This window comes from Centroberyx gerrardi, chromosome 21 (genome assembly GCF_048128805.1).
Source record: "Centroberyx gerrardi isolate f3 chromosome 21, fCenGer3.hap1.cur.20231027, whole genome shotgun sequence".
Lineage (NCBI taxonomy): Eukaryota > Metazoa > Chordata > Actinopteri > Beryciformes > Berycidae > Centroberyx > Centroberyx gerrardi.
In genome coordinates this window covers 15,380,669-15,405,840 of record NC_136017.1, presented here as the reverse complement: position 1 = coordinate 15,405,840, position 25,172 = coordinate 15,380,669, and the positions used below count along the sequence as shown (strand labels likewise).

General features: G+C 40.9%; 2 protein-coding genes across 3 annotated transcripts; both read left to right on the top strand.

Moving 5' to 3' along the window:
• Window positions 1-3,944: 3,944 nt before the first annotated feature.
• LOC139926242 (gap junction beta-6 protein-like) lies at window positions 3,945-6,986 on the top strand. Its single transcript, XM_071917881.2, has 4 exons — window positions 3,945-4,115; window positions 5,414-5,566; window positions 6,455-6,579; window positions 6,776-6,986. The coding sequence occupies exons 1-4, from the start codon at window positions 3,945-3,947 to the stop codon at window positions 6,984-6,986; spliced, it is 660 nt and encodes a 219-aa protein (XP_071773982.1).
• A 15,054-nt stretch (window positions 6,987-22,040) lies between these two features.
• Window positions 22,041-24,923, top strand: LOC139926244 (gap junction alpha-3 protein-like). 2 transcript variants are annotated; one of them, XM_071917884.2, is made up of 4 exons: window positions 22,041-22,109; window positions 23,124-23,677; window positions 24,047-24,321; window positions 24,412-24,923. In XM_071917884.2, the coding sequence occupies exons 1-4, from the start codon at window positions 22,041-22,043 to the stop codon at window positions 24,921-24,923; spliced, it is 1,410 nt and encodes a 469-aa protein (XP_071773985.1). The 2 variants fall into 2 exon arrangements, with proteins under 2 accessions (XP_071773985.1, XP_071773984.2); XM_071917883.2 differs by having other exon boundaries at window positions 24,047-24,923.
• The last annotated feature ends 249 nt before the right edge of the window (window positions 24,924-25,172 follow it).

The window sequence follows — 25,172 nt, the reverse complement described above, 5'->3', positions numbered from 1 at the left end:
AATATCTCAAAAACTATACATCGCATTGCTTATATATTAACATTGTGAGTGAGAGCAGAAGTAGCTGAAGGGTTTGATGTATAATATGTGTATGTAGTATTAAAGTTGTGTGAACTGTCACAGTTTAAAAATGTGTGAATTTAGTAAAAAGTAGTAGTAGTAGTTAGTAAAGTAAAGTCTGCTAGAGTGAATTGTGACATCACGCACTCTAGCGTAGCTCCATAGGGTCCCATTATAAAGGTTAAAAAAAGTATAAAACATAAACTGCGATTACTCAAAAAGTACAAAAGTTGTCAAAAAGCTGAATTAAAGTGATAAAGTACTAAAAGTGGTGACCCGTTTAAAGTTTGAATGAAGTTTCTAGCTTAAAGTATGAAAGAGTAGTTAAAGTTCAAAGAGGGCATGGTTTGAACATTCCGCCCATAGACTCCCATTATAAAAAAAAGTAGAAAAAAGTAGAATATCTTAAAAAGTAAAAGTCAAATTGCTTAGAAAAGTAATAGCAATCGATTCCCAATGAAGCTGAACATTTTAAAGTTTGAACGGAGTCTCTAAGTGAAAGTATGCAGAAGTAGTTAAGTGCCAAAAAACGTACGGAATAATAATAATAATAACTAGAAAGGTGCATTTTCTGGAGAAAATGCGTGTGATTGCTGAGAGTGCAAACTGTGGCACTGGTGCAGTTTAGTGTGGGTACAGCTCACCCTTTCTGTTGGCTGTCTGTGACTGGTCTATCATTCTCCTCTTTCCCTCTTTCTTATCCTATGGCTGTATCTATGTCACATATTTCTGTCTGTGTGTGTGTGTGCGTGGGGGTGGATGTGTACGTACCAGCAGCTGTATGTGTGTGTCTGTGTGCGCGCGTGTTTTTGAACATGACTGTCTGTTCAAACTGAAACGGCTGAAGCAAAGTATAATATGTGTATGTAATGTTAAAACTGTGAGAAATGTGGCAGTTTAAAACACTTCTGTGAAGGAGCTGTAATGAGTGTCAAAGTGATAAGTAATAATGTTAGAAATGTACTAAAATTCATAATAGTAACAAGTACAAAAGTAAGAAAATATGTAGGAAGGCTTATGTGTAAAATGTGGAAGGAGATAGTAGGAAGACTATTTTGTCAAATCTGAAAGGTACAAGGAGTATGAATAGCAGGTATGAAAAGTAGGTATATATTCAGTGGAAAAAAACAGAAAATATGAAAGTGACAAGTAATCATGTTAGAAATGTACTAAAATGTAACAGTACTAAGAAGTAAAAAGGTATGAAAATATGTAGTTGGTAGGAAGACTATGAAGGCTAACAAACTATCTGTTAGTAGGAAGGCTTATGTGAAAAGCTGGAAGGTACTAGTAGTATGAACAGTAGGAAAAGTATGAAGGCTTATATATAAAAGCTGAAAGGTACAAGAAGTATGAATAGAATGAAGAGTAGGTATATATTCAGTAGAAAAAAAACAGAAAGTAATAAAGTGACAAGTAATAATGTTAGAAAAGTACTAAAATGTAAAAATACTAAGAAGTAAACAGGTATGAAAATATGTAGTTGGTAGGAAGACTATGAAGGCTAACAAACTATCTGTTAGTAGGAAGGCTTATGTGAAAAGCTGGAAGGTACTAGTAGTATGAAGAGTAAGAAGGCAGTGGCAAGTAATAATGTTAGAAATGTACTAAAATGTAATAATACTAAGAAGTAAAAAAGGTATGAAAATATGTAAGACATGTTGAAATGGAGAAGAGTGAAATAAGCAGAAGAACAGCAGAAACTACTGTGAAAAAGAGTGGAACACTAGTGTCAAACAAAAGTTAATATCTCAAAAACTATACATCGCATTGCTTATATATTAACATTGTGAGTGAGAGCAGAAGTAGCTGAAGGGTTTGATGTATAATATGTGTATGTAGTATTAAAGTTGTGTGAACTGTCACAGTTTAAAAATGTGTGAATTTAGTAAAAAGTAGTAGTAGTAGTTAGTAAAGTAAAGTCTGCTAGAGTGAATTGTGACATCACGCACTCTAGCGTAGCTCCATAGGGTCCCATTATAAAGGTTAAAAAAAGTATAAAACATAAACTGCGATTACTCAAAAAGTACAAAAGTTGTCAAAAAGCTGAATTAAAGTGATAAAGTACTAAAAGTGGTGACCCGTTTAAAGTTTGAATGAAGTTTCTAGCTTAAAGTATGAAAGAGTAGTTAAAGTTCAAAGAGGGCATGGTTTGAACATTCCGCCCATAGACTCCCATTATAAAAAAAAGTAGAAAAAAGTAGAATATCTTAAAAAGTAAAAGTCAAATTGCTTAGAAAAGTAATAGCAATCGATGCCCAATGAAGCTGAACATTTTAAAGTTTGAACGGAGTCTCTAAGTGAAAGTATGCAGAAGTAGTTAAGTGCCAAAAAACGTACGGAATAATAATAATAATAATAATAAAGAGCGAGAATATTATACCTGTGATTGCTGGGGCAGCAATCACACAATAATAAAGAGCGAGAATATTATACCTGTGATTGCTGGGGCAGCAATCACACAATTATCATATTTCCGTCGGTACTTGAAGGCACCTCGAGATCGCTAAACATCCAGAATGTGGTTTCGGTTGAAATATCCTACAAATGAAAGAAGTATCTTGTTGGCATGGAAACGGTGACAGTTATTCTGTAGAGCGGCGGACTTCTTCCCTCTTGCAGTTAGTTTGTAGATGCATTGTCTGTAAGTAAAATAATTCATAACCTACTTGCCCTTTGATTTAGATTATATTTATATGGACGATCGTTTACGGGGTATTTACGTGTTGTCATGACAACTGTATGTTTATCGGTTCTGTGTAACCGATCTTGCTATGAGGGATATGATTTGTATATGGTAGCATATTTCAGGGTTTGTAACAATATTATACCTCACGTAAATACATGTTGTTCAGCTAGTGAGAATTAAGCTTTGTGTTCAGCATATTTATACTTATAGTTTGTTTGTTTCTTTGTTTCAGTTTTACTCTGTTTCTAGTACTGTATAGACGAACTGGTGCTAATAAACCAACTGTCAACACTACAGCTGCTGGAAGGAGTTTATCTATCTGTTAAGCTTAAGAAGGGGACTCTGGACTTTTACTTTTAATGAAGTATTTTTCCATTATGGTATTGCTACTTTTACTTAAGTAAAGAATTTGAGTACTTTTTCCACCACTGGTAGTTTGTTACTACTCATCATATTACAAAGTTTGCAGTTGCATCCTCTCTTACCTTTAAAAATCAGGAGAACTCAGTTCCCTCTCCTGTGAATGATCCAGAAACCAAACAGCATTGATGTCCAATGTTCTTGTCGCTGTTTTGCTAGTAGTGGGAATACTTCACCCAGAGAAAATCAACTTTTCTGCCATTTCTCATCCAAGCAGTCTAGGTAAGCATCTAAGAAAACAAATTAAGAAATGGGTTTGGGATATAATTTTTTGCATAATTCCACATCAATTTGATATTTAGATGGGTAGATTACAAAGGTTATGATTTAGGATACTGAATATATGCACTATTCATCTTACCATCACCTTAGGCAGGGGGATCCTGGCTATCTCCAGGAACAAAACATAGAGAAGACTATAGGGTGATTAGACTCTTCTGGGCTTCCTAGACTTTGGAAGGCAAAACCATCCCTTCAAATAGTCTTTTAAATCACTTCTCAATATGCATTTTACTGGCTTTTATGTAGTATCTCTTTGATTCCTGTTGCATTTGTTTGTTTTATTAATTAATCCTGTTTTTAAATCATGTCTGGTCTTATTATTGATTATCCATACAGCACCTTTTCTTTCTTTTTTATCTTCTTTTATCTCATCTTCACATTCACACAGTTCCACACCTTCACACCTGGGAGCAGCCCAGTACAACCACAGTCTTCTACTGACACTTATATTATTATATTCCTGTTTTTTCGTCTCCTGCTCTCTTCCCTCAGGATGTCTTGGCCCACTCTGTACGCCCAGTTAGGGGGGGTGAACCGCCACTCCACCAGCCTGGGGAAGATCTGGCTCTCGGTGCTGTTTATCTTCCGGGTCATGGTGCTGGTCGTGGCTGCTGAGAGCGTCTGGGGCGACGAGCAGTCCGACTTCACCTGCAACACACTGCAGGTGAGGCTGGTGGTGTGTTTCATTGCAAAATATGACATATCCATTTTTTATATTCCACATGGTTGTGAATACAATAACTCAAGAATGATAGAATGATAGAAACTTCATACTTACACTACAGGTTCCCCCTATAGAGTAAATGATTAGATTTTGGAGCACCTTGCTGCATAAATTTGCATATTAATGAGGAAAAACATCTTGAAACAAACATAATTCTGTAATGCTTTAAGATACAGAGTTCATATTAATACCACCCATGTGTTTTGTGAAGACAAGTATGTTGAGATATTTGCTAATTAATGTATTAATTAGTAATGGCCTCATTAGCATAACTGATTATGTTTAATATATCACATTCTCTAAAAGTTGAAGTATTTTGTAAGAAAGCATCTCAAGAGTGAAAAGAACTTAAATAATATTCAGTAATGAGTTTTACTTTATGCCAGGAATTATTTTGCAACAGTAAAGTCGGTGCAACATATGGTTGATGGTATTAAATCCCTTATTGTAGACTGTATACTTTACATACAGGGTTAGGGTCAGGAATGACAATGATGGAGATAAGATGGTGGTAATGATGATGATGATAATGATGATGGTGATGGTGATGTTGATGATGATGATGATGGTGATGATAATGATGATAATGATGATGATGATGATGATGGTGATGGTGATGATGATGATGGTGATGGTGATGGTGATGGTGATGTTGATGATGATGATAATGATGATGATGATAATGATGATGGTGATGTTGATGATGATGATGATGGTGATGATAATGATGATAATGATGATGATGATGGTGATGGTGATGGTGATGATGATGATGGTGATGGTGATGTTGATGATGATGATAATGATGATGATGATAATGATGATGATGGTGATGGTGATGTTGATGATGATGATGGTGATGGTGATGTTGATGATGATGATGATGGTGATGATAATGATGATGATGATGGTGATGTGATGGTGATGTTGATGATGATGATGATGATGATGATGACGATGATGATGATGGTGATGGTGATGATGATGGTGATGGTGATGGTGATGATGATGATGATGGTGATGATAATGATGATAATGATGATGGTGATGGTGATGGTGATGGTGATGATGATGATGATGACGATGATGATGATGATGATTGTGATGGTGATGATGATGGTGATAGTGATGGTGATGGTGACGACGACGATACTGGGCAGCAGAGTGACATAGTGAGTATGGAGACTGAGAGAATTTCCCTACAGGACTCAGTTAGAGTGTCTGTCTCTGTGTTCCAGCCTGGTTGTGAGAACGTCTGTTACGACCACTTCTTCCCCGTCTCCCACATCCGTCTCTGGTGTCTTCAGCTTGTCTTTGTGTCCACGCCGACCCTCCTCGTCGCCATGTACGTGGCCTACCGTAACCATGGCGATAAGAAGAGGCTCCTACAGGTATGTGTAGTATTTGACACTGCACAGGCATCCTGGTAGGCAATATGATTTAAAAAAAAATCGAATTACAGGTGTTCTTTGACAGGTGTATGTACCTGGATAAGCTGCAAAAGCGAATGTTGTGTCCTATCACTAATGGACAATGTACTGTATGTTCATGTCATATCATGTTGTGTCATGTCATATGTTGTATCATCACATCATGTCATAATGTCATGTTAAGTAATGTCATGTCATGTCATGTTATGTCAATCATGACATACAATGTTGTATCATCATATCATAACATGTAATGTCATATCAAGTCATGTCATGCCATATCATGCATAAATTCAAATTCAGAATGAGCTTTATTGGCATGAATTGAATAGAAACAAGTTTTGCCAAAGTATATTGTGATATCACATCAAAAATAAATAAATACAATGTTAAACGTATCAGCTTTTGTCATGTCATGTCATGTCATGTCATATGTTATGTCATGTCATGTCATGTCATGTCAGGTCAGGTCAGGTCAGGTCATGTCATATGTCATGTCATGTCATATTTTCTCATGTTATATAATGTCATATCATGTTATGTCACATTGTGTCATGTCATGTTATGTAAATCATGTCATATGTCATATCATGTTATGTAATATTTTGACACGTCATATCAAGTCTTGTAAAATCATGTCATATTATGTCATGTCATATCATATCATGTTATATAATGTTGTATCATGTCAAGTTATGTCATATCATGTCATGCAATGTCATATTACGTTATGTCATATTACGTTATGTCATACCATATCATGTCATTTAATGTCATGTCATGTCATGTCATGTCACACATTGTATTGTGCACCAGGGTTCTGGTAGAGCTGGTTTCCTCAGCAACAAGGGCTCAGCAGCCCAGGAGGCAGAACTGGAGAGTTTGAAGAGGCGGAGACTCCCACTCGCCGGCGCCCTCTGGTGGACATACGCCTGCAGCCTGGTGTTCAGGCTGCTGTTCGAAGGAGGGTTCATGTAAGATCTGTTTCTCTTTCTGTCTGTCTGTATATCTCTTTTCCATCATTGTAAATATGAATTTGATCAACATGAATGCGTCATCAAAGAAAGAAAGAAAGAAAATCTTTCAGCCTCCATATACCCTAAGCGGGTTCTGTGTAATCCTGTCTCATAACATTTTGCCCATCTACATACAGTGTCTTTATCTCTGTAGGTATGCCCTATATGTGGTGTACGATGGTTTCCAGATGCCACGGCTGGTGCAGTGTGACCAGTGGCCGTGTCCCAATCTGGTGGACTGCTTCATCTCGCGCCCCACTGAGAAAACTGTCTTCACCGTTTTCATGGCCACCGCCTCTTCCATCTGCATGGTCCTTAACATGGCCGAACTTGCCTATCTTGTTGCCAAGGCTGTCACTAGGTAGAGGTATTAATCAGTCAGACAGTCAGTCGATCAGTCAGTTGATGAATGAATGAATGAATTATTATTTTTACCTATGTAGCGCATTATAACTAGTAGTACTTTGCTGATCCAAAGTGTGGAAAATGCATTTATCATTGTACACGACATATAGACAAACATCTACTATACAGAAGATCCAAAGCCTGGATAATGAGCAAGTAAGGAGCAGATAGTACGAACCAATGATTTTTGTCCAGTTGGGTTTGGGGAACAAACACTTAACAACCAGTTGGGTTTGGGGAACACACACAACCCAAGTTCTAGCACCATGCAGTCCCCCAATTTGGTAAAAGCCTGAACTCTCATGCTACTACATCACAGAACCACAACAAAAGATGGAGGTGGAGCATTGTTCTGTCTGTTATGTTTTCCTTCTCTCACGTACAACTCTCATTAGCTATCGCTCATCTCCATTCAGATTTGATTCACGGACCAGCTCCCACTACAGGAGGATGTCAAGACTTGTCCAGATTCAAGGTGTAAAAATCAATGTATGAAATAATAGAGATGGTCCCGTCTGGATCAGGAGGCAAGAGATTAAAGTCCTGAACCCTCACACACTACAAGATCATCTGTATGACGCCACAACCTAGCACTGACTCGTTCTGATCTTGAAAATCAGTCAGAAGTCATGTAGTGTGTCCTCAGCCTAAGCCACAAAGGCTTTGCCATGCCAGTGTAAATGCCCTCCCAGAATGCGCAGAATGTAAGACCCTGCCCCCTGAAATCTTTATGTCATGCTTTGTGGTCTGTCTTTTCAAATTCCAGGAAGTCCTAAAAGACCAATCACACGTTCTCCTCATCTCAGGTGCCTCTCCTGTCAGAGGGCCAGAGGAAAACGCAGCCACTCCATCTGCTCTGGGAGCGCAGAGAAGAGTCTGATGCAGAATAAGACGAACCAGAAGCTGCTGTCGTCTTCAAAAATGGCAGTCTCGACCTGAGGAAGCAGCGGGAGGGTGGATGCACACACACATACACACAGACAAAGCTCTCCCTTCTTTCGACTTTTTTTTTATCCTTTTCTCTTGTCTCACTTCTTTCATCATGAAGAGACTATTGTGGGGAGGGAGTGGAGACTTGGTCCCGGTGCATTATGAACTAAAACCAGACATCTTCTGTTTTATTAGTGCAGTATTTGGGTTTCTTTAGAAGAGCACAGTCATGCATGTTACTCTTTTGCTCTGTTATAACCGAAGTCTGTACATTCCAAATTTCGGCTAAGCATTTCTCTCATAGCAGGTAGAATTACATTGGCTTCAGTAATGCCCAGTAATAACCAAATGGTAGCAACCATCCGCAAGCCAACCATTTCTTGGTTACCTGAAGTGAAAGTGCAGAAACCGTTTTCCTACCATTTTGCAAGTACCTGGTGAAATCTTCAGTGTGCTTTCACCAAGTGTTTTAGAGTAAGAGTGCCAATCAAGGACAGTGGGCCTGGTCTTCTAAATCATCCAATTCTCAAGGCTTAGGTGGGAACTCTAGTCACATGACTTGGACTCAAGTCAGTTTTAATTGCTTGAGACTTGACTTGAAGTACGAGACTTGACTTGACTTGGGTTCTGATGACTTGGGACTTGATTTTGACTTGTACTTTGATGACTTGAAAAGGTTCCCAAAGTCTTGAGAAAGATCTTGTGTTTGTGAAAATGACTTAGATTGAAAGTGATGAGATTTGTTCCACCAGACAAATTTAAATTCTGTTTTCTGAATTTGTATGGAATGACTGAATTTATTGAAGTATATAAAACAAACTCATGATGATAGTGTTCTACATTTAGCCTTGAGACTTGACATTAATGACATGGACTTGACTTGGTAATCTACATTTAGACTTGGAACTTGACATTAATGACATGGACTTGACTTGGTAATCTACATTTAGACTTGGAACTTGACATTAATGACATGGACTTGACTTGGTAATCTACATTTAGACTTGGGACTTGACATTAATGACATGGACTAGACTTGGACTTGACTTGGTAATCTACATTTAGACTTGAGACTTGACTTTGTGACTCGAGCAAAGTTGACTTTGTCACACCGGTGCTGGTAGGGATTCAGTGTCTTGCTCAAGACTTGACAACACGGAGGCTTGAACCCAGGTCTTCCATTTGAAGGGAGATTTCCCAACTCACTACACTACCACACTCCGCTGTATGGATTCAAATTATTTGCCAAGGAATCATTTATAAAACTTAAGCTTGGGTAAATGTTAAAAATCTAATCCCTTCTTACTTGACCTCATTTTAGCTCTGGCAGACATGATAGCCAGTAATGAATAGGCCCAAGACAGCATGATACAAGAGCTAGAAAAGGATACACACAGCCTGCATATCTTTGAATAGGGGTGATGATCTGAAACCAGCTTTCCTCTTAAAATTAATGTAGCAGTCAAGAAAGGCCATGCGCCACCTACTGGCCGGGATAAATTACATCCTGCAACATCCAGGCAGCATCTATATACAGTACAGTGAAACTGCTTTGCTGTCTTGGCCTCAACACTGTAATTAAGAAAACAAATAATAAAGTATTTGCCAGCTAGCTCTGTGTTATTTTCTCTAGCTAGCATATAATCAATCTAGTATTTTATTCATGGTTTTGGTAAGCTATTGATAGCTAGCTTTGAAGTTTAAATGAGGCATCTAGCTTGAGTTGAAGCTAATGTTACTGTGGAAAATATGTGCAAACTAGCTAGTAGCTATAGGCCTATAATTTATCTTTAGCTAGCTATCAATAATATATCTATGTATATACCTGATGATACCTTTGTGAACCAATCTCATATTGTTTTTGGCTAGTGTGAATGGGAAAGAGGAGATGGGAGCATACCAGTCAGTGGAATAATATCAGCCAAGTTAAACAGAGACATTACATTTCATTACTACATTACATTACAGAATGCCAAGGAGAGAAAGAATTAAAAGGAGAGAGTAGTTGTCTCCAAAGAAGATAAAAGTATGGTTGCAATTAAGGTAAAAAACCTGTGATGGCAAAACCCTGTGATAAATGAACTACTGAAACATACTGTGTTCACAGTGTTCATAGTGGTCTATTCAAATTCTATCTTGTACATTTTGTTTTTGCAATTCAAGGAGTATTCAAGAAGTATAGTAAAGTATAGAGATAGTAAACTATCTCTGCATTGACTGTTTGCATAAGACTTTCCCGTTATGTTCAGTGAGTATGAAGAGCGAAAGTTGCCTTTATTTTTGTGACGTGATGATAATGCAATGTGATACTGTGTGTGTGTGTGTGTTCACTTTTCTGCTATGCACAATAATGACAATGATGATAATAATTTTGTAATGTTGTCCCATTTACCACCTGTGTGACAGACTTATTTATGCTTTATGTAAAATCCTGAAATTTCAATTTAATAAACAAGTTTTGTACAGTTTGTGGATGTTAAGTCCATTCATGAGGTTGTATGATGAATTGATATACTTTCCAATAAATTAGGCACAGTACATTACAGTTTTATTTTCTCACCATCCGCTCAAACTGACAGTAGTTTGAAATGAGAAGAGCACATCTGTCCCACTGTCCAGTAGCACCACCCTGTGGACAAACACAACTTTGCAGGTACTTAAGCAATTTGAAGCTTGAGGTTTTGTGAAAAACCTGAGCTTTGTGAGTAATTTGTCAATTTTAGCTTTGGATTTGGTTGGAGAATGTCACTGCCATCAAGTGACTTGTCTGGTAAGTTTATTTATTTACTGATTTATTGCTGTCCTTGCACAAATAAATCATAACTTGCTCCCCAAAGGCACAACCTTCTGAAACTGTTGGATGTAACTTTAATATAGAAAGTATTTCTCTAAGCCATTGCTGTGCAGGGATGTGTTCAGGAAAACAACAAAAGCAGGAAACAAGCAGGAAAATGTAATTTTGCATTAGAAATCAATGAGAGTAGAGTGTTGATAAAAACTGACACTGTGTCAAAGCCTGAAGAATCCTCCCTACATATCTTATATGGATGTGTTGCTAGGTGTACTGTTGACTGTGTCATGCTCTATGGGACAAGATGTGACTTGATGTTGTGTCCATATCCATCCTCTCAGACTTCCTCTTCTCCCCTGACTGGAGAGTCGTCCTCCTCTCTCCCAGACGAGGACTTCCAGATCATCCCAGGTAGCCTGCTGTCCTCGTTCTACAGGGTGCAGGCCTTCCTGGGGGAGGGCAGCTTTGGAAACTTCGCCAAATGTGTGAAGATGTTCACCAACACAACGGTGACCGTAAAAATCACAAAGAACCACACGGATCTGATGAGGCAGGCAGAGGAAGAGGTACAACACAAACTGTTTGCTTATCAAAGTTGAACTTGTACCATGCTTGTCAAAATACTGTACATTTACATCAATGAGATAGAAAAAAACTCATTCCCATGCAGCATTTGTTTTAGTTTAAACCTCTGGTCCACATTGGTCCTGTTTTCAATCTGACTTGACAATAGTATGAATCTCTCCCTAACCTTTCATATATTCCACAGATTAACATGCTCAGAATTCTGGAGACTTTGGACCCAGAGAAATGCAACATTGTCCACAGAGGACACATTTGTCTGGAGTTTGAGCTGCTGGACATCTTCATGATCTTCAGTCAGAGGCAGAGAGGCTTCCAGTCTATGTCCATGAAGGAGTTGTGTCCCATTCTACGTCAGGTCTGTTGTACTTTCTTCTTTGCTGTTCTCATGCCACCGTACTGATACAGATGTAGCCATTGTAGAAGTCCCACTTTCTACTGCATGCTTGCTGAACTGAAAATGAATCGAAGATGAGTATGAACACGTTGAACTTCTCATAACAAGAATGTGTGTTCATGTGTCTTCAGTTGGCCACAGCTTTGTTTCGTCTGGAGAGCATTGGAATAATCCATGCGGACCTCAAGCTGGAGAACATCATGGTGGTGGACCATCTACAGGAGCCGCTAAGGGTCCAAATTATTGACTTTGGTTTAGCTTGTCATGTGTCAGAAACTATCTTAGGTTTATGTGTTCAGACCTGGTGGTGCAGGTGAGTAACTGTAGATAAGAGAGCTTGTGACTGGAAGGTTGTCGCTTTGAATCTCTGGACTGAGCAAGACTGTGGTTATACTGGGAAGCTCCCAGTGAGCGACAGTAGAAGACTGTGGTTGTACTGGGAAGCATATAGAAGTGTGTGAAAGTGGATAAACAGTGGTTGATGTAATGTGTTGTGTTCCTCTTCTCTCAGGTCACAGAAGGCCATTGACATGTGGTCTCTGGGCTGCATGGCTGCTGAACTTTCCCTTGGCTCTCCACTCTACCCAGGGAACTGTGAATATGACATGGTCAGTGATGCCTTAAAGTCTTAAAGTCTTTTAATCCTGGATTCACTCTTTAAATGATAGTGCTCTTTCAAGAAATGAAATGTCTGCTTATTGGGTGAAATAATTTTCTTGAAACTTCCTCTTTCTTGTGTTGTGTCTCCAGATCAGGTACATAGTGCAGACTCAGGGTCAGCCAGCAGACCATGTGCTCAACTCTGGAGTCAGAAGCACAAGCTTCTTCTACAGAGATAGCGACTGCACCCAGCATCTCTGGAGACTCAAGGTACGATCACTCCACCACATCTATCTATGTATCTCTGTCTGTGTAGTTCACTGTCTTCAGGATCAATGAGCTAATTAGAAGTCTGTCTCTTTTCAGACCCCAGTAGAGTATGAGAGTGAGACTGGGATCCAGTCTGCAGAGACCAGATGGTTCCACTTCAGCTCCCTGGATGACCTGGAGCAGGTAGGTGCTCTCTCTTCATCATTCAGCTGTTAGGACTTGAATGTTTCACAATGACATCTTCAAATCAAATGGATCTCATTCCCAAATAATTCATTTTTCATTTCATATATACCAAAAAGCTGTACCATATAGCAGTTTATACCTACTAAAGGATGTACCCTTGTCATCATAACCAACAGAATGTTTTTTTTTTTTAAAGACATGGATCAGTACATATAACTTCAAATCACCTCAGTCTGGTCAGATTAGAATCAGAGTCCAGACCAAGACCATGAGTCAAAACTATGTAAGACAAGAACAAAACTATGACAAACTAGATGGCACTCAGTAGAGAGCATACCTGTGCCAGCGCTATGCAATTGTCAATATATACCAGTTCCACATGTCGGATTTTCACCAAAAGTTAATAATTTCTTCCATACCACCTGACCAACTTGTTTCACATCAGGAGATGCACACATTTTCATGACTGGACCTGAAATAGGACATGAGATTCTGCAGCTGCAGCACAAAACAGATACCAAAAAGTTTTGTTACAAGGTAAATTTGGTTATTATTTCCATCCAAAATCACGTTAGGTTTTCAGAAGTAGGAGTTTCCAAAGAGCTCTTGAAGGCAGCAATTATCCAAAACCTTTTATCCATTGGAGTCCAGTCCACTTTAAATTGTTACATTGACATCTTGATAGACAAATAACAGATGATTGTAATCAAATGATGTGATTGTAATTCAAAGACAGCCACAGCAGAGGAGCTGGGTTTATATGAGTGTGCCACACTGCTAGGAAATGAATGCAGCTTTGTGGATGCAGACCCGGGTGTTATAAAGAGTCATTACGCCATCTATCAGGCAGTGAGAGAACTGCATGAGAAAAGGACAAACTTTGTGTACGGACTGACTTGCAGCCACACACACACACACACACACACACAAAATTTCAACTGTTTATATGATATCCTTGTATGTATTTAACAACTTCTTTCTTTCTTTCTTTCTTTCTTTTTTCCTTTCTTTCTGAACAAGTCATTTAGTCGAGTACAGTCTTAAAATCTCAGTTTGTATTAAAATAAGTTGGAAAAAAAAATCTGCCAGTGGGATGAGATAAATTAACTTGTATGCAGCTTTTTTCAAGAATTTTCATTTTCTTGATACAAATGGATGTTTCAGTAAAATTCCTGAAACAGGCAAAGCTACATTGGAAACAAGTGGAATTGTCTCATCCCCCATTGGCAGAATGTTTCACTTGTTTAAAGGAAAAAAATAATTTTAAAGTGAATATGAGCCTAAAAGGCTTGTTGAGATGGGCATTTTTACAGTGTGCAAGGTCACAAGGGCGTGTCGTTGTGCTGGTGTGTGTGTGTGTGTGAGTGTGAGTGTGAGTGTGTGTGTGTGTGTGTGTGTGTGTGTGTGAGAGAGAGAAAGAGAGAGAGAGAGAGAGTGTGTGTGTGTGTGTGTGTGGTGGGGGGGGCTCAAGTTCACAGAGTTACACACTAAAATATCGGAAATTAGGCGGTTTGGCCTTCAAAATAAAACGGTCAGTTTTGCCAAAAAAGTAAGTACTGGGGTGCACAGGACAGCAAACCTTCTGGGAAACACACACACACACACACACACACACACACAATCCTCTTGTAAGTAACCCTATCAACCACCACATTAGTATTATGGTCATTCTATGCTCTCAAAACTTTCACTTATTAATGATAGCCTGTTGTTTGTTTTCACTTTGGCACTTTGTATTCTTCAGCAACAAAATGTTGCAATACGTTTGGTTGCAATGATTTATCTGAATGGGTCAGTTCTTTTTAATATTTTTGTCTTTGATCCCTTGTTTTCTTGTTTATTCTTATTCCAGAACTTGCGCTATATCTTCTGATTTTATGTGAAGCAGTTTGAAAATCCTATTTTTAGATGAGGCCTACTATATATATATATAAAGTTTCTTCCTTTTGGTTTTAATTAAAAGTTTTGACCGGATGTCCTTTTTTATTAGTCTGACTGGCTTGACAATGGCGTGATGGTGTGGGGGACTCGCCTCTGAGCGCGTGCAGGCCCCCATCCACCCCTCACACACACACACACACACACACACACACACACACACACACACACACACACACACACCTCCCCTCCCTCCCCCCCCCCCTCCCCCGCGTGCGCCCCATGGACGGGGGACACCAATGCGTGACAGTGGCGGATGGCCTTGGCCACGCGGGACGCAGCCGCTGCGCTTCGCCTTCGCGGGACAGGTTTCCACACGCGCCCTTTTTTTAGACTAGACTTGCCTCGCTTCGTTTTTTTTGCTACTCTCTCTCTGTAACTCTCTGCAACTCTCTCTCGGTGTCTCTCTCCCACTCCCTCTCTCCCTCCCTCTCTCTCTCTCTAATCTCACCCGCTCCTTTTACCTCGCGCTCGCTCACGCCCGGCCACGAACCCCCCGCGGGAGGAGAAGAAAGAAGAAGAAAAGAAGAGAGGCTTGCGGGAGGGGAGAAGTGTTTCAGAGGAGCGCGGTAAGCAGGTGGAGGCTGTTATGATTGTACTGGGCGAAGTGGGAGGGAAGAGGAGGGATTATCATCTTTCCACCTGCTGGATTACCTCGCACCTCTCGTGCTGCGTTCACTTCCCTTTGGGAAAGAAGGTAGCTACGAGGGTCCTGGTAGTGCTTATGGGCTTAATGCTGCAGTCAGGTCATATGGGAATAACTGTTTGAACGTGTGAAGACTCCCAAGTTGTTGCATTTACCAATCAAGTTGTTCAAACTCATTTAAAGACTTTTTTTTAAGATACTTCTGTAGACTTTGGTTGCTCCTAATCAGTTTTTTCACAGAAAGTGATACATTTGATTTCATATTTTACAGCACACCAACCCTTGCAAGTCAACCACAAACCAAAAATCCAGCAAATTGTTGTGTCCTGCAATGGCATTTTAACTGCTGTGACCACACAGCTGATTTATGACTTACATAATGGGAATCATTCATTTTGTTTGCTTTATTTTAAATTAATATATAATTCCCTACACTTGAGTACACTGTAAGATGAGGTGAACAGTATTTTCAAGTAGGAAGCTTGTAATTACCATCTTTCCCATATGTCACGAATGCAGCCATTCTGATACAAACTCGAAAATGGAAAATTACATAATACAAAATTTAAATTTAAGACTCTTTTAATTTTCTAATTTCTGTCATTTCATCTGAGAACATGAAAATTAAGATTTTCATCTCGAACACTAAACTGGGATATTTTGTATAAAAACTTTAGGCGGGACAATGGGCCCCATCAATGATAAGAAGCAAGGTCAATCTACATAGCTTTGGTCTCCAATGAACCCATGGCTGTTGAAAAATACTCCAGTTTAGTGCCAGAGACCAATTTTTCAATTTTCCAATTTTCATTTAATCAAACATTCCTCCACCCAAGCAAAATTGAAAAAAGTGTCTAAAATCTCAAATTTGAATTTATCCAAAAGGGCAATAAACTGCACTTTGCACTAAATTTCCTGTTTTCAAATTTGAATTTGAATTAGTATATAAAAGTGATATGCATTACATGGATCATATGAGCATACTTGAAAATACCCTTTCACAGTACTAATACCAGTCTTGCAGAATGGGTAATAATATTTCTTTCTCAGGCAATTCCTAATAATGTATATGAAGATTTCTCCTTGCTATTCCAATCTCTTTTCCTTTTGATGGGTGAGGGCAGAGGGTTCATCACTTAAGTCATTTTGTGATCGTAACTCTTAAAATGCCATGGCAGAACACAACTACTTGCTGAATTTGTGTTTGCGGTTGAAATTGAAATGAAATTTGGTTTGCTGGACTCAAAATGGACTCAATATTGACTCAAATATATCATCACCAAGTTTGTTAAGTGTGAAATAGCTGATCAGGAGCAACCAAAGTCTACAGAAAACTTAAATCATGGCATGTTGGTGACTTGAGACAATGAGTTTTAATGCGTGAACTAGCCAAAGTTGTTGATTTTAACCATTAAGTCATTGCAACGATGATTCCCATATGGCATGAGTGCAGTATCAAAATATGGAGACACCAATGGATATTGCTTTCATGGGGGCCAAGTCTCAGACAACCTCAAGTCTATCCACCAGGGTGGACCTTAACACACCTTTATGCACCTTTACACCCTTTTACGCACCTTTACACCCCTTTACGCACCTTCACGCACTTTTACGCACCTTTATGCAGCTTAACTCACCTTCATGCACCTTTACGCACCTTTACCCCTTTACACACCTTAATGCACCTTTACGTGCCTTAACGGACCTTTACGCACCATTATACCTTTACATCTTAACACATCTTTACACACCTTTACGCACCTTTACACACCTTTACGCACCTTCACATCTTTATAGCTTTACACCTTAATGCACCTTTACGCACCGTTATACCTTTACACCTTAACTCATCTTTACACGCCTTTACGCACCTTTACACACCTTTACGCACTTGGTTTACCTGTGCTCCCATCGACCCTTGGGCAATTTATCGAAGGAGCAACACTGGCTATGTTCACATGCACGGAGTAACCCAGCTATTGGCCATACTCTGATTCAGGTCTTATTCGGGATAAGCTGTTTACATGAACCTTTGATACCCTGAGATTACCCAGAGTATCCCTGTTGCCACGAATAAACCAAATAACAAAATATCCCTGTCTACCTCTGGTCTCCTGCCCACAGTTAAAACTGTCCACGCGTCAACCCAAAATTAGGTTACTACAGAATTCTCTGTGCATGTAAACGTTGCCACTGTCTGCATATCTTAAAAGGGTTTTTGGGGTGTAAACGGGAGGCCAAGAGTTAACCGTCCCGGCTGTTTTAGCACAAAGACCTCTGATCCATCAAAAGCACACGCCAGCCGGGACAATGTCCATCTGGCGGCTTCTCTATTGTCCGCCGTGACAGACGGTATTTCATCACGTCAACACATCACGTACGTGTACACATGCCGCAGGGAGATCACCCTATCAGTAGATGGTTAATTGGTCTCTTCATTTGTTAATTGATCATTTGGATGTTCCATTGGTCTTTGTAAACTGTTGGATTCAGGGAAAGCCAATAGATGAGCATAGACTTTGCTTTAGCAGAGGTGCTATGGCATCATTCACAGCAATGGATTCCACAATTTCTACAATATTCAAAGGGGCAACCCTTACAGAAATTCACTATAATATTCTTACAATATTCCCCTAGGAACTTACAGTGTGTCTGTTGTGCTCAATAATGCGTTTATAGTGATCTTATCGTACTTTATGCTATTTTTTTTTATCTCTTTTAATCTCCTATGGTATCAATATTCCTATAATATTATGATATAATATAGGGAGTTATTGTTTTTCTGTGATCTTTGTATAGTATGCTTTTAAATGTATTATAGGGTTGCTACTTCTTTTTTAGTATTGCTACCATACATTTTCATAAGGGGAAATCAGATGGGTGTTGTAAGTTTAAGTTTCATATTGGAAGTACATTATGTTTTAAAAAGTTGTAGAAAACTTCACTTGTGAGAGGTCGGTGGTTCAGCTATGCAGGAGTAATGAGTGCTACTGTAACTGGGTGTGTGCACATGTCTGGGTGTGTGCACATGTCTGTGTGTGTGTGTGTGTGTGCGTGCCTGTGTGTGCGTGCATATCAGTCGATCCCAGGCAAACATTTGCCCTCCTAAGCATTTCTGGGATGTGATGAGTCCGGCATTCAACAGGGACGACCTGTTATCCACTCATTCACTGCCCACAGATGGCCAGCCATTGTCCAGCCACTAGCCAGCCCTCCAACACACACACACAGACACACACACACACAAATAAGTCAAATACAGACATGCACGCCCCCATTTTTTTCTCCCTCTTTCAAACACACGCACACACTTGCAGAGACAGACAGAGCGAGATACATGAATGGATGCAATTTTGTTCCAAAAACTATAAACAGTGTGATGATTTCTTAAACTCCCTTTGGATTTAACTCAGAAATTCTAAAGATTACGATTGTTTCAATAAGTAAATTAACTAATGGGATGATATCGCTGGGCTGGGTTTCCAAAAAGCATTTTCAGACTGAGTTCATGCTTGTTCTGCTGTAAGCAAAAGAAGTAAAGATGAACTTAGTGTAAAGATCACTTTGGGAACCACAGCGGTGTTTATTGCTGTAGTAAGGCTACTGTAAAGCTACTTTTAGTGCTTTTAGAAAAGCATTATTTTATCTGTACACTCTCTAATGTTACTCACACTGATTTTTGACCCAGTTACCAATTATGCTCAACATCGTAAAAGGTTAGCACTTGTAGAGAAATGTGGGTCTGGTTCCATGGAGACTGGATTTAATCCATGACCCATTATTGTTAAATTCTCTGCCTCTTATTTTAGACTGCAATTAAACTTTAGCCTATTTTTCAAATCTTGGAAAATTATTCATGTCTCATGTCTGGCTCTCAAAGTCTGTGGGGTATTATCTGATGTGTGACTGCCAAATTTAAATGTAAATGAGAATATTTGTGTGATTTGTGTTTGTCAATGACCTATAATAGTTGACGAGGTTTTTCTTCTCTCCTTTCCAGACATTGTCTTTCTTCTGGTCTCTGGTCGATGGATTTATCACTGACAATACAACAAAATTTTAGTAAGTCTGCGTCTCTTTCCTTATCCTGGCATCGTTTGCTGACTTTGACTTTCCAGGATGATTTCCTTAAATTCTGTCCATGGTCTTAAGATGTTTACTGCCCTCTTGTTTTTAAGACTGTAGCTTCATAATGGTTGCTTTGAGAGTTGTCATTGGCTTAGATGGCTATAGGTTGTAGCACTTCTGGGGATAAAGTGGGTTTTCTTCTTTCTATAGTGCTTTTATTGCTGCAGGACCAGACATTCTGTTGTAATCCGTCGTTCTGTATCTCTAAAATGGCTCAAGAAAATAATGGCTGACTAGAGGATCTCACTGCAATCCAAAAAGCACTAACCGAGACCTTCAATTTCAAACTGTTTCTCTATTCCAGTCAAACATTGTGATGATACTGTTAAACTGGGAACTGGTACCGCAATCTGATGTACTATAGAATTCCCCTGCGCAGGAATGTGGAAAACTGTGTATACAAAAGTTGTGCAATTGCATCACAAATCTCCTAGTAATCCTGTCTGGCGCCATCATTGGTCCATTGGCGAATTGGTGATGCAAATAATGTCTAAATAGCCTATTTAACAACCTGGCTAGAAAAAAGATACCTGAAAAAAGATAGATTGTTGTGGTGTGGGTGTATCATCGGTTAATTCAGTAGGCCTAATGTTACAAGTAAAAGTTAATAGGGTTGTTTCCAAATGTAGGTTACTGTGACACAGTAAACTGTCTTGTCTTTAGCTCTAGTCTGTAGTAGCTTGTAGCTTGGGAAGAGTCAGCTCAGTTAACCTGAACAAACTGTTGATATTTGGTTTTGTCAGCTAGCTAAGTAGCCAGCAGGCTAATTTAGCAAAGCAGTCAATCTTAATCTTAAAATGTGACTACTAGCCACTACTAACGCTAGCTTCTACTAGATATGCTAGCTAGTGTGCTAATCAGATGTGTTTACAAGAAGACAGTGATGGTTAGCTGACCAGATAGTTAGTTAGCTAAGCTGACATTATCTAAACACAAAATTCACGTATCAGTTCCCAGTCAAAAACAACAACAAAGTAACCATGTCTACTGAATTATTCTATTGAGACAGACAAGTTGTAAGTTTAGAAACGCAATTAGCTGTTGCCCAAGAGATGAGGACCTCCAATATGGCTGCCAGAGGTTGTGTCACATCACCTAAAAGCCCTCTATAGTCCATAGGATAAATATGTTAAGGAAAATGTAGATTAAAACTATTAGCCTATAGTTGTTAGTTGTTACCTATGTCCATGAAACTATCCATGTTGGGCTGCACATTTTATGCCCCCTCACGGTATTGTTCATAGCTACTAGCCAGGTTGCTGGTTAAGCACAGTGTTAAGTGCTAGGCTGCATTAAATGGTCTCTATGTCTGGAGGACTGGGTGGCAAGTTCAGTGATTTAGAAGATAGTTTTTCTCCATTTTCATAGAAATTCTGTTTTCCAATTCATTAGTTTTCTGAAATTCATTTGTTGGGATGGCAGAAAGGGTTGAATAGTTGAGTTGAGTAGTTGACATGGTGCTCGATGAATGTTAATTGTTTGGAATGGAATTGTATTTACCACTTGGCAGTAATATCAAGAAACTATTGGAAACTATTAGGACCTCACTGATGTCATTGGTACAACTCTTTTATATTGACTGCTTTGGACTGGGCCATAAGTTGTAAGACAGGCTTTAATGAGATAAGATGTGCTTATGCTATTTCTTGCTTTACTTCTGTGTTTTCTTGCATATTTTGACGATGTAGCTGTCCTTTCCTATCTCCCTGACCTTCATTCTTTCCTCACCCTGCCTGTCAATGCTGTTTCTTCTCTCTCTTCTTATCATCTCTTCTTCTCTACCTCCTCTCTCATCCTAGCAAGGGTGGAAGTAACAAATTGCAATTACTCTTGTGACTGTAATTTTTTTTTGTATTTTTCAAATCACTAGTTTTATTTAAGTATGTTTTGACTGAAGTATTATACAAGCCATACTACATTGTTACGGTACATATTTTGTAGTCTCTCCATAAGCATTGCATCAGAAACTAGCCAAATTACGAGTGATGAGTGAAGGAAACAAAGTAAGGGAAAGTCAGTGAATGTAATCAGATCTAAACCCATGGTCTTGACCTGTTTAGGTCAAGAAACTTTTACTCTGAGAACATTTTAAATTAGCTATTGCGTAGCTATTATTGAGGTTAATTTGGTACTCCTTCCACCCCGGCTCTCTCTGTATCTTTTTCACTGTTTGCTAAAATCTGACTGATGCTCTTACTAGGGTTAGACCGATATATTGTTGTACCAATATCTTGGGCTGATATTGGCCCCTGGCTGTCCATGTCGTACACCTCAAATATGCAGTTTGTTTGATTACATATTCCTTGTATAATAGGTGAACACGGGTTGTTTATCTGTATCAGCCTGCAAAAACCTATATCGTTCTAACCCTAACTCTTACTCCTCGGCTTCCCCCTCTTTTCCATATTTCACAATCTGCTCACCTCTTCCCACTACCCCTCCCCTCTTCTCTCTCCGCCTCTTGTCCTCCTCTTCCTCCAGGGGCTTTCATGTGTTGTTCACCCCAGGTTCTCTCCTCTCTCTCCAGGCTAGAAATCGTGTGAAGCATGGGTGACTGGAGCTTTCTGGGGCGGCTGCTGGAGAATGCTCAAGAACACTCCACTGTAATCGGCAAGGTGATTGACTGATTCATTGTCTTTGATGAACATAAAATTGTATCACTTTAAGGAGTTTGCCCCCCTTCCTACACTCCCTCACCCACATTCCCCTCCAGTAGTATTTGGAACCCTTAGACAATTGCTTAAAGGTCTTGACTTTAAAAGGTCTGAGCTGTACCTGTATCCACCACATTATCTTTCCATCCCTCCTTCCTTCCTTCTCCTCCCTCTCTTTCCCTATCGTTCTTTCTCCCTCATCCCTGCTCATTCTTTCTCTTCCATCCTTCTCTCACTCTTTCCTAACCCCCCTCTCTCCCTTCTATCCTCCCTCAACATCCTTCTTTTATCCCTCTTTCATCCCTCCTGCTACCTTTTTTTCCATCCATTTATCCATCCTTTATCATGTCACTTGGTCAGGGTTGCGGTGGCAAAAGGGCAAGCAGAGCAGCACAGACGCCCTTTTGTTTAGCAACTTCTTCCAGCTCCTCCTGGGGGATCCGCAGGTACTCCTAGGCAGGCTGGGAGATGTAGTTCCTCCAGCATGTCCTGGGTCTGCCCCGGGGTCTCCTCCCAGTCGGCCATGCCTCCAAAGGGAGGCGCCCATGGGGACCATCCTTACCAGGTGCCTGAACCACCTCAAGTAGCTCCTCTTAATGTGGAGGAGCAGTGGCTCCTCCTCGACACCGAGGTCCTCTCGAATCGCTGAACTCCTCACCCTAGCACAAAGAGTGAGGCCAGCCACCCTGCAGAGAAACCACATTTCTGCTGCTTGTGTCTGCGATCTCATTCTTTCGTTGACTACGCAGAGCTTGTGACCGTAGGTGATGGTCGGAACAAAGATCAAGCGGTAAATCAAGAACTTTGCCTTGAGGCTCTGCTCCATCTTTACCACCACAATTTGATGCAATGCCCACATTACCATAGCCGCTGCACCTAACCGACAGTCAGTCTCACAATCCCTTTCACCCTCACTTGTGAATAAGACCCCAACATTCCATCCTTCCCTTAATCCCTCCCTCCTTCCTCCCCCAGGTTTGGCTGACGGTCCTCTTCATCTTCCGCATCCTGGTGCTGGGCACGGCCGCCGAGGAGGTTTGGGGTGATGAGCAATCGGACTTCACCTGCAACACGCAGCAGCCCGGTTGCGAAAACGTCTGCTACGACGAGGCCTTCCCCATCTCCCACATCCGCTTCTGGGTGCTGCAGATCATCTTCGTGTCCACGCCCACCCTCATCTACCTGGGCCATGTGCTGCACATCGTCCGCATGGAGGAGAAGAGGAGGGAGAAGGAGGAGGAGCTCAGGAAGGCCAGCCGGCACCAGGAGGACCGCGACCCGCTCTATCACAACGGAGTCGGCGACGGGGGAGGAGGGAAGAAAGAGAAGCCACCGATCCGCGACGAGCACGGGAAGATCCGAATCCGCGGGGCACTGCTGAGGACCTACGTCTTCAACATCATCTTCAAGACGCTGTTTGAGGTGGGCTTCATCCTGGGACAGTACTTCCTCTACGGCTTCCACCTGAAGCCGCTCTATAAATGTGGCCGCTGGCCCTGCCCCAATACTGTGGACTGCTTCATCTCCAGGTTAGAGTGTAGGATTTTATTATAGGCTTTGTTTGTTTCTTTCTTTTACTTGGATGTTTTTTTATGTGCTTCTTCGTTTCTTTATTTGCTTGTTTTATTTTTCTGTCTTTCTTTCTTTCTTTCTTTCTTTCTTTCTTTCACTCAAGTACATCAAGAACATCAGCCTCCTCAAAAGACATTTTTTTGTCCTCATTCATTCCACAGAGCACAGCCAACATTTCCACTCCATTTCAACTTTTTGAAACTTTTCTACTTCAAAAGAACATACAATCAATCACAAATATTATCACATTTAAAATAAGCAAACGAAAATAAACAAAACAGTGTCTTGTTAATTAAAGCTCTTCATTCATCAATCTGTTTTCCCAGGCCTACTGAAAAGACAATCTTCATCATCTTCATGCTGGTGGTTGCCTGTGTCTCTCTGCTCCTCAACCTGCTGGAGATCTACCACCTGGGCTGGAAGAAGGTCAAGCAGGGGGTCAGCAACGAGTTCATACACCACCACCAGTCGCTTCCGCTGGGCTCCGACGAGGCCGCAGATTCGGAGACAATTCCTGAGCGGATCTCTCCGCTGGCGCTTAACTGCCTGCCGGCCTACGCCAGCGTGAGCATGGTGGGGGGAGGAGGAGTCGAGGGAGGAGGCTACGAGCCGACCGAGACCTCCCCCAGTGCGCTCTCCTTAAACCCTAACATGGCTGCCAGCCCCGCCGCCATGCCAGCCGGGCTCAAGATGGACGCGTTCCACCCCGACGACTTCCTGTTAGAACCCGCGCCCATGTCCTTTTACGGCAGCAGCGAGGGGGTGAGTGTCGCGAGCCACGGGCAGCTGGCAGCGATGGAGCAGAACTGGAGCAACATGGCGCTGGAGCTCAACACTCTGGATGGGAAGACCTCCTCCTGCTCCTATCACCCTCCTCCTCCTTCTCACTCTCCTCCTCCCTCCTCTTCCTCCGCCGACCAGGGGACAACCCCTCTGCCTCCCCAAGAGGAGCAGCCCACCTTCGCATCTTCTCCGTCTCCTCATCATCCCCTCCTTTCCCCCCTCCCACAGGAAGAGGAGGCGGTGGTTGAGGATAACGTCGTCCCCACGGCACCGTGCGTGCTTGCAGACGACGACTTCACCATGGTTACCAAGGCGGAGATGCATGAGCCTCCTGCTGCCGTGGCAACAGACGTCCGGAGGCTGAGTCGGGCCAGCAAGAGCAGCAGCATCCGAGCTCGACCCGATGACCTGTCTGTGTAGCTAAAACATACACACAGACATCCACACTCACACAAACACACACACATACACAGTATGTACATACACATAAGCCTACACATACATCTCATTTCTCTAACACATGAACAACCACACAAACCCACACACACATGCATGCACACATAAGCACACCCTCCAGCGCACCCTGATGCCTGCGGGTCATGTTGCAAGGTAGATGTGTAGCTGCCAAACATGTTGAGAAATAGAGGTTCTGCTGGAGTCGGCATACTG

Coding starts and splice junctions, on each gene's coding strand:
- LOC139926242 (XM_071917881.2), top strand. CDS start 3,945: ATGTCTTGGCCCACTCTGTACGCCCAGTTAGGGGGGGTGAACCGCCAC. Junction 4,116..5,413: donor TCACCTGCAACACACTGCAG/GTGAGGCTGGTG, acceptor TCTGTGTTCCAG/CCTGGTTGTGAGAACGTCTG. Junction 6,580..6,775: donor CTGTTCGAAGGAGGGTTCAT/GTAAGATCTGTT, acceptor TTATCTCTGTAG/GTATGCCCTATATGTGGTGT.
- LOC139926244 (XM_071917883.2), top strand. CDS start 22,041: ATGGGTGACTGGAGCTTTCTGGGGCGGCTGCTGGAGAATGCTCAAGAA. Junction 22,110..23,123: donor ACTCCACTGTAATCGGCAAG/GTGATTGACTGA, acceptor TTCCTCCCCCAG/GTTTGGCTGACGGTCCTCTT. Junction 23,678..24,046: donor GTGGACTGCTTCATCTCCAG/GTTAGAGTGTAG, acceptor CTGTTTTCCCAG/GCCTACTGAAAAGACAATCT.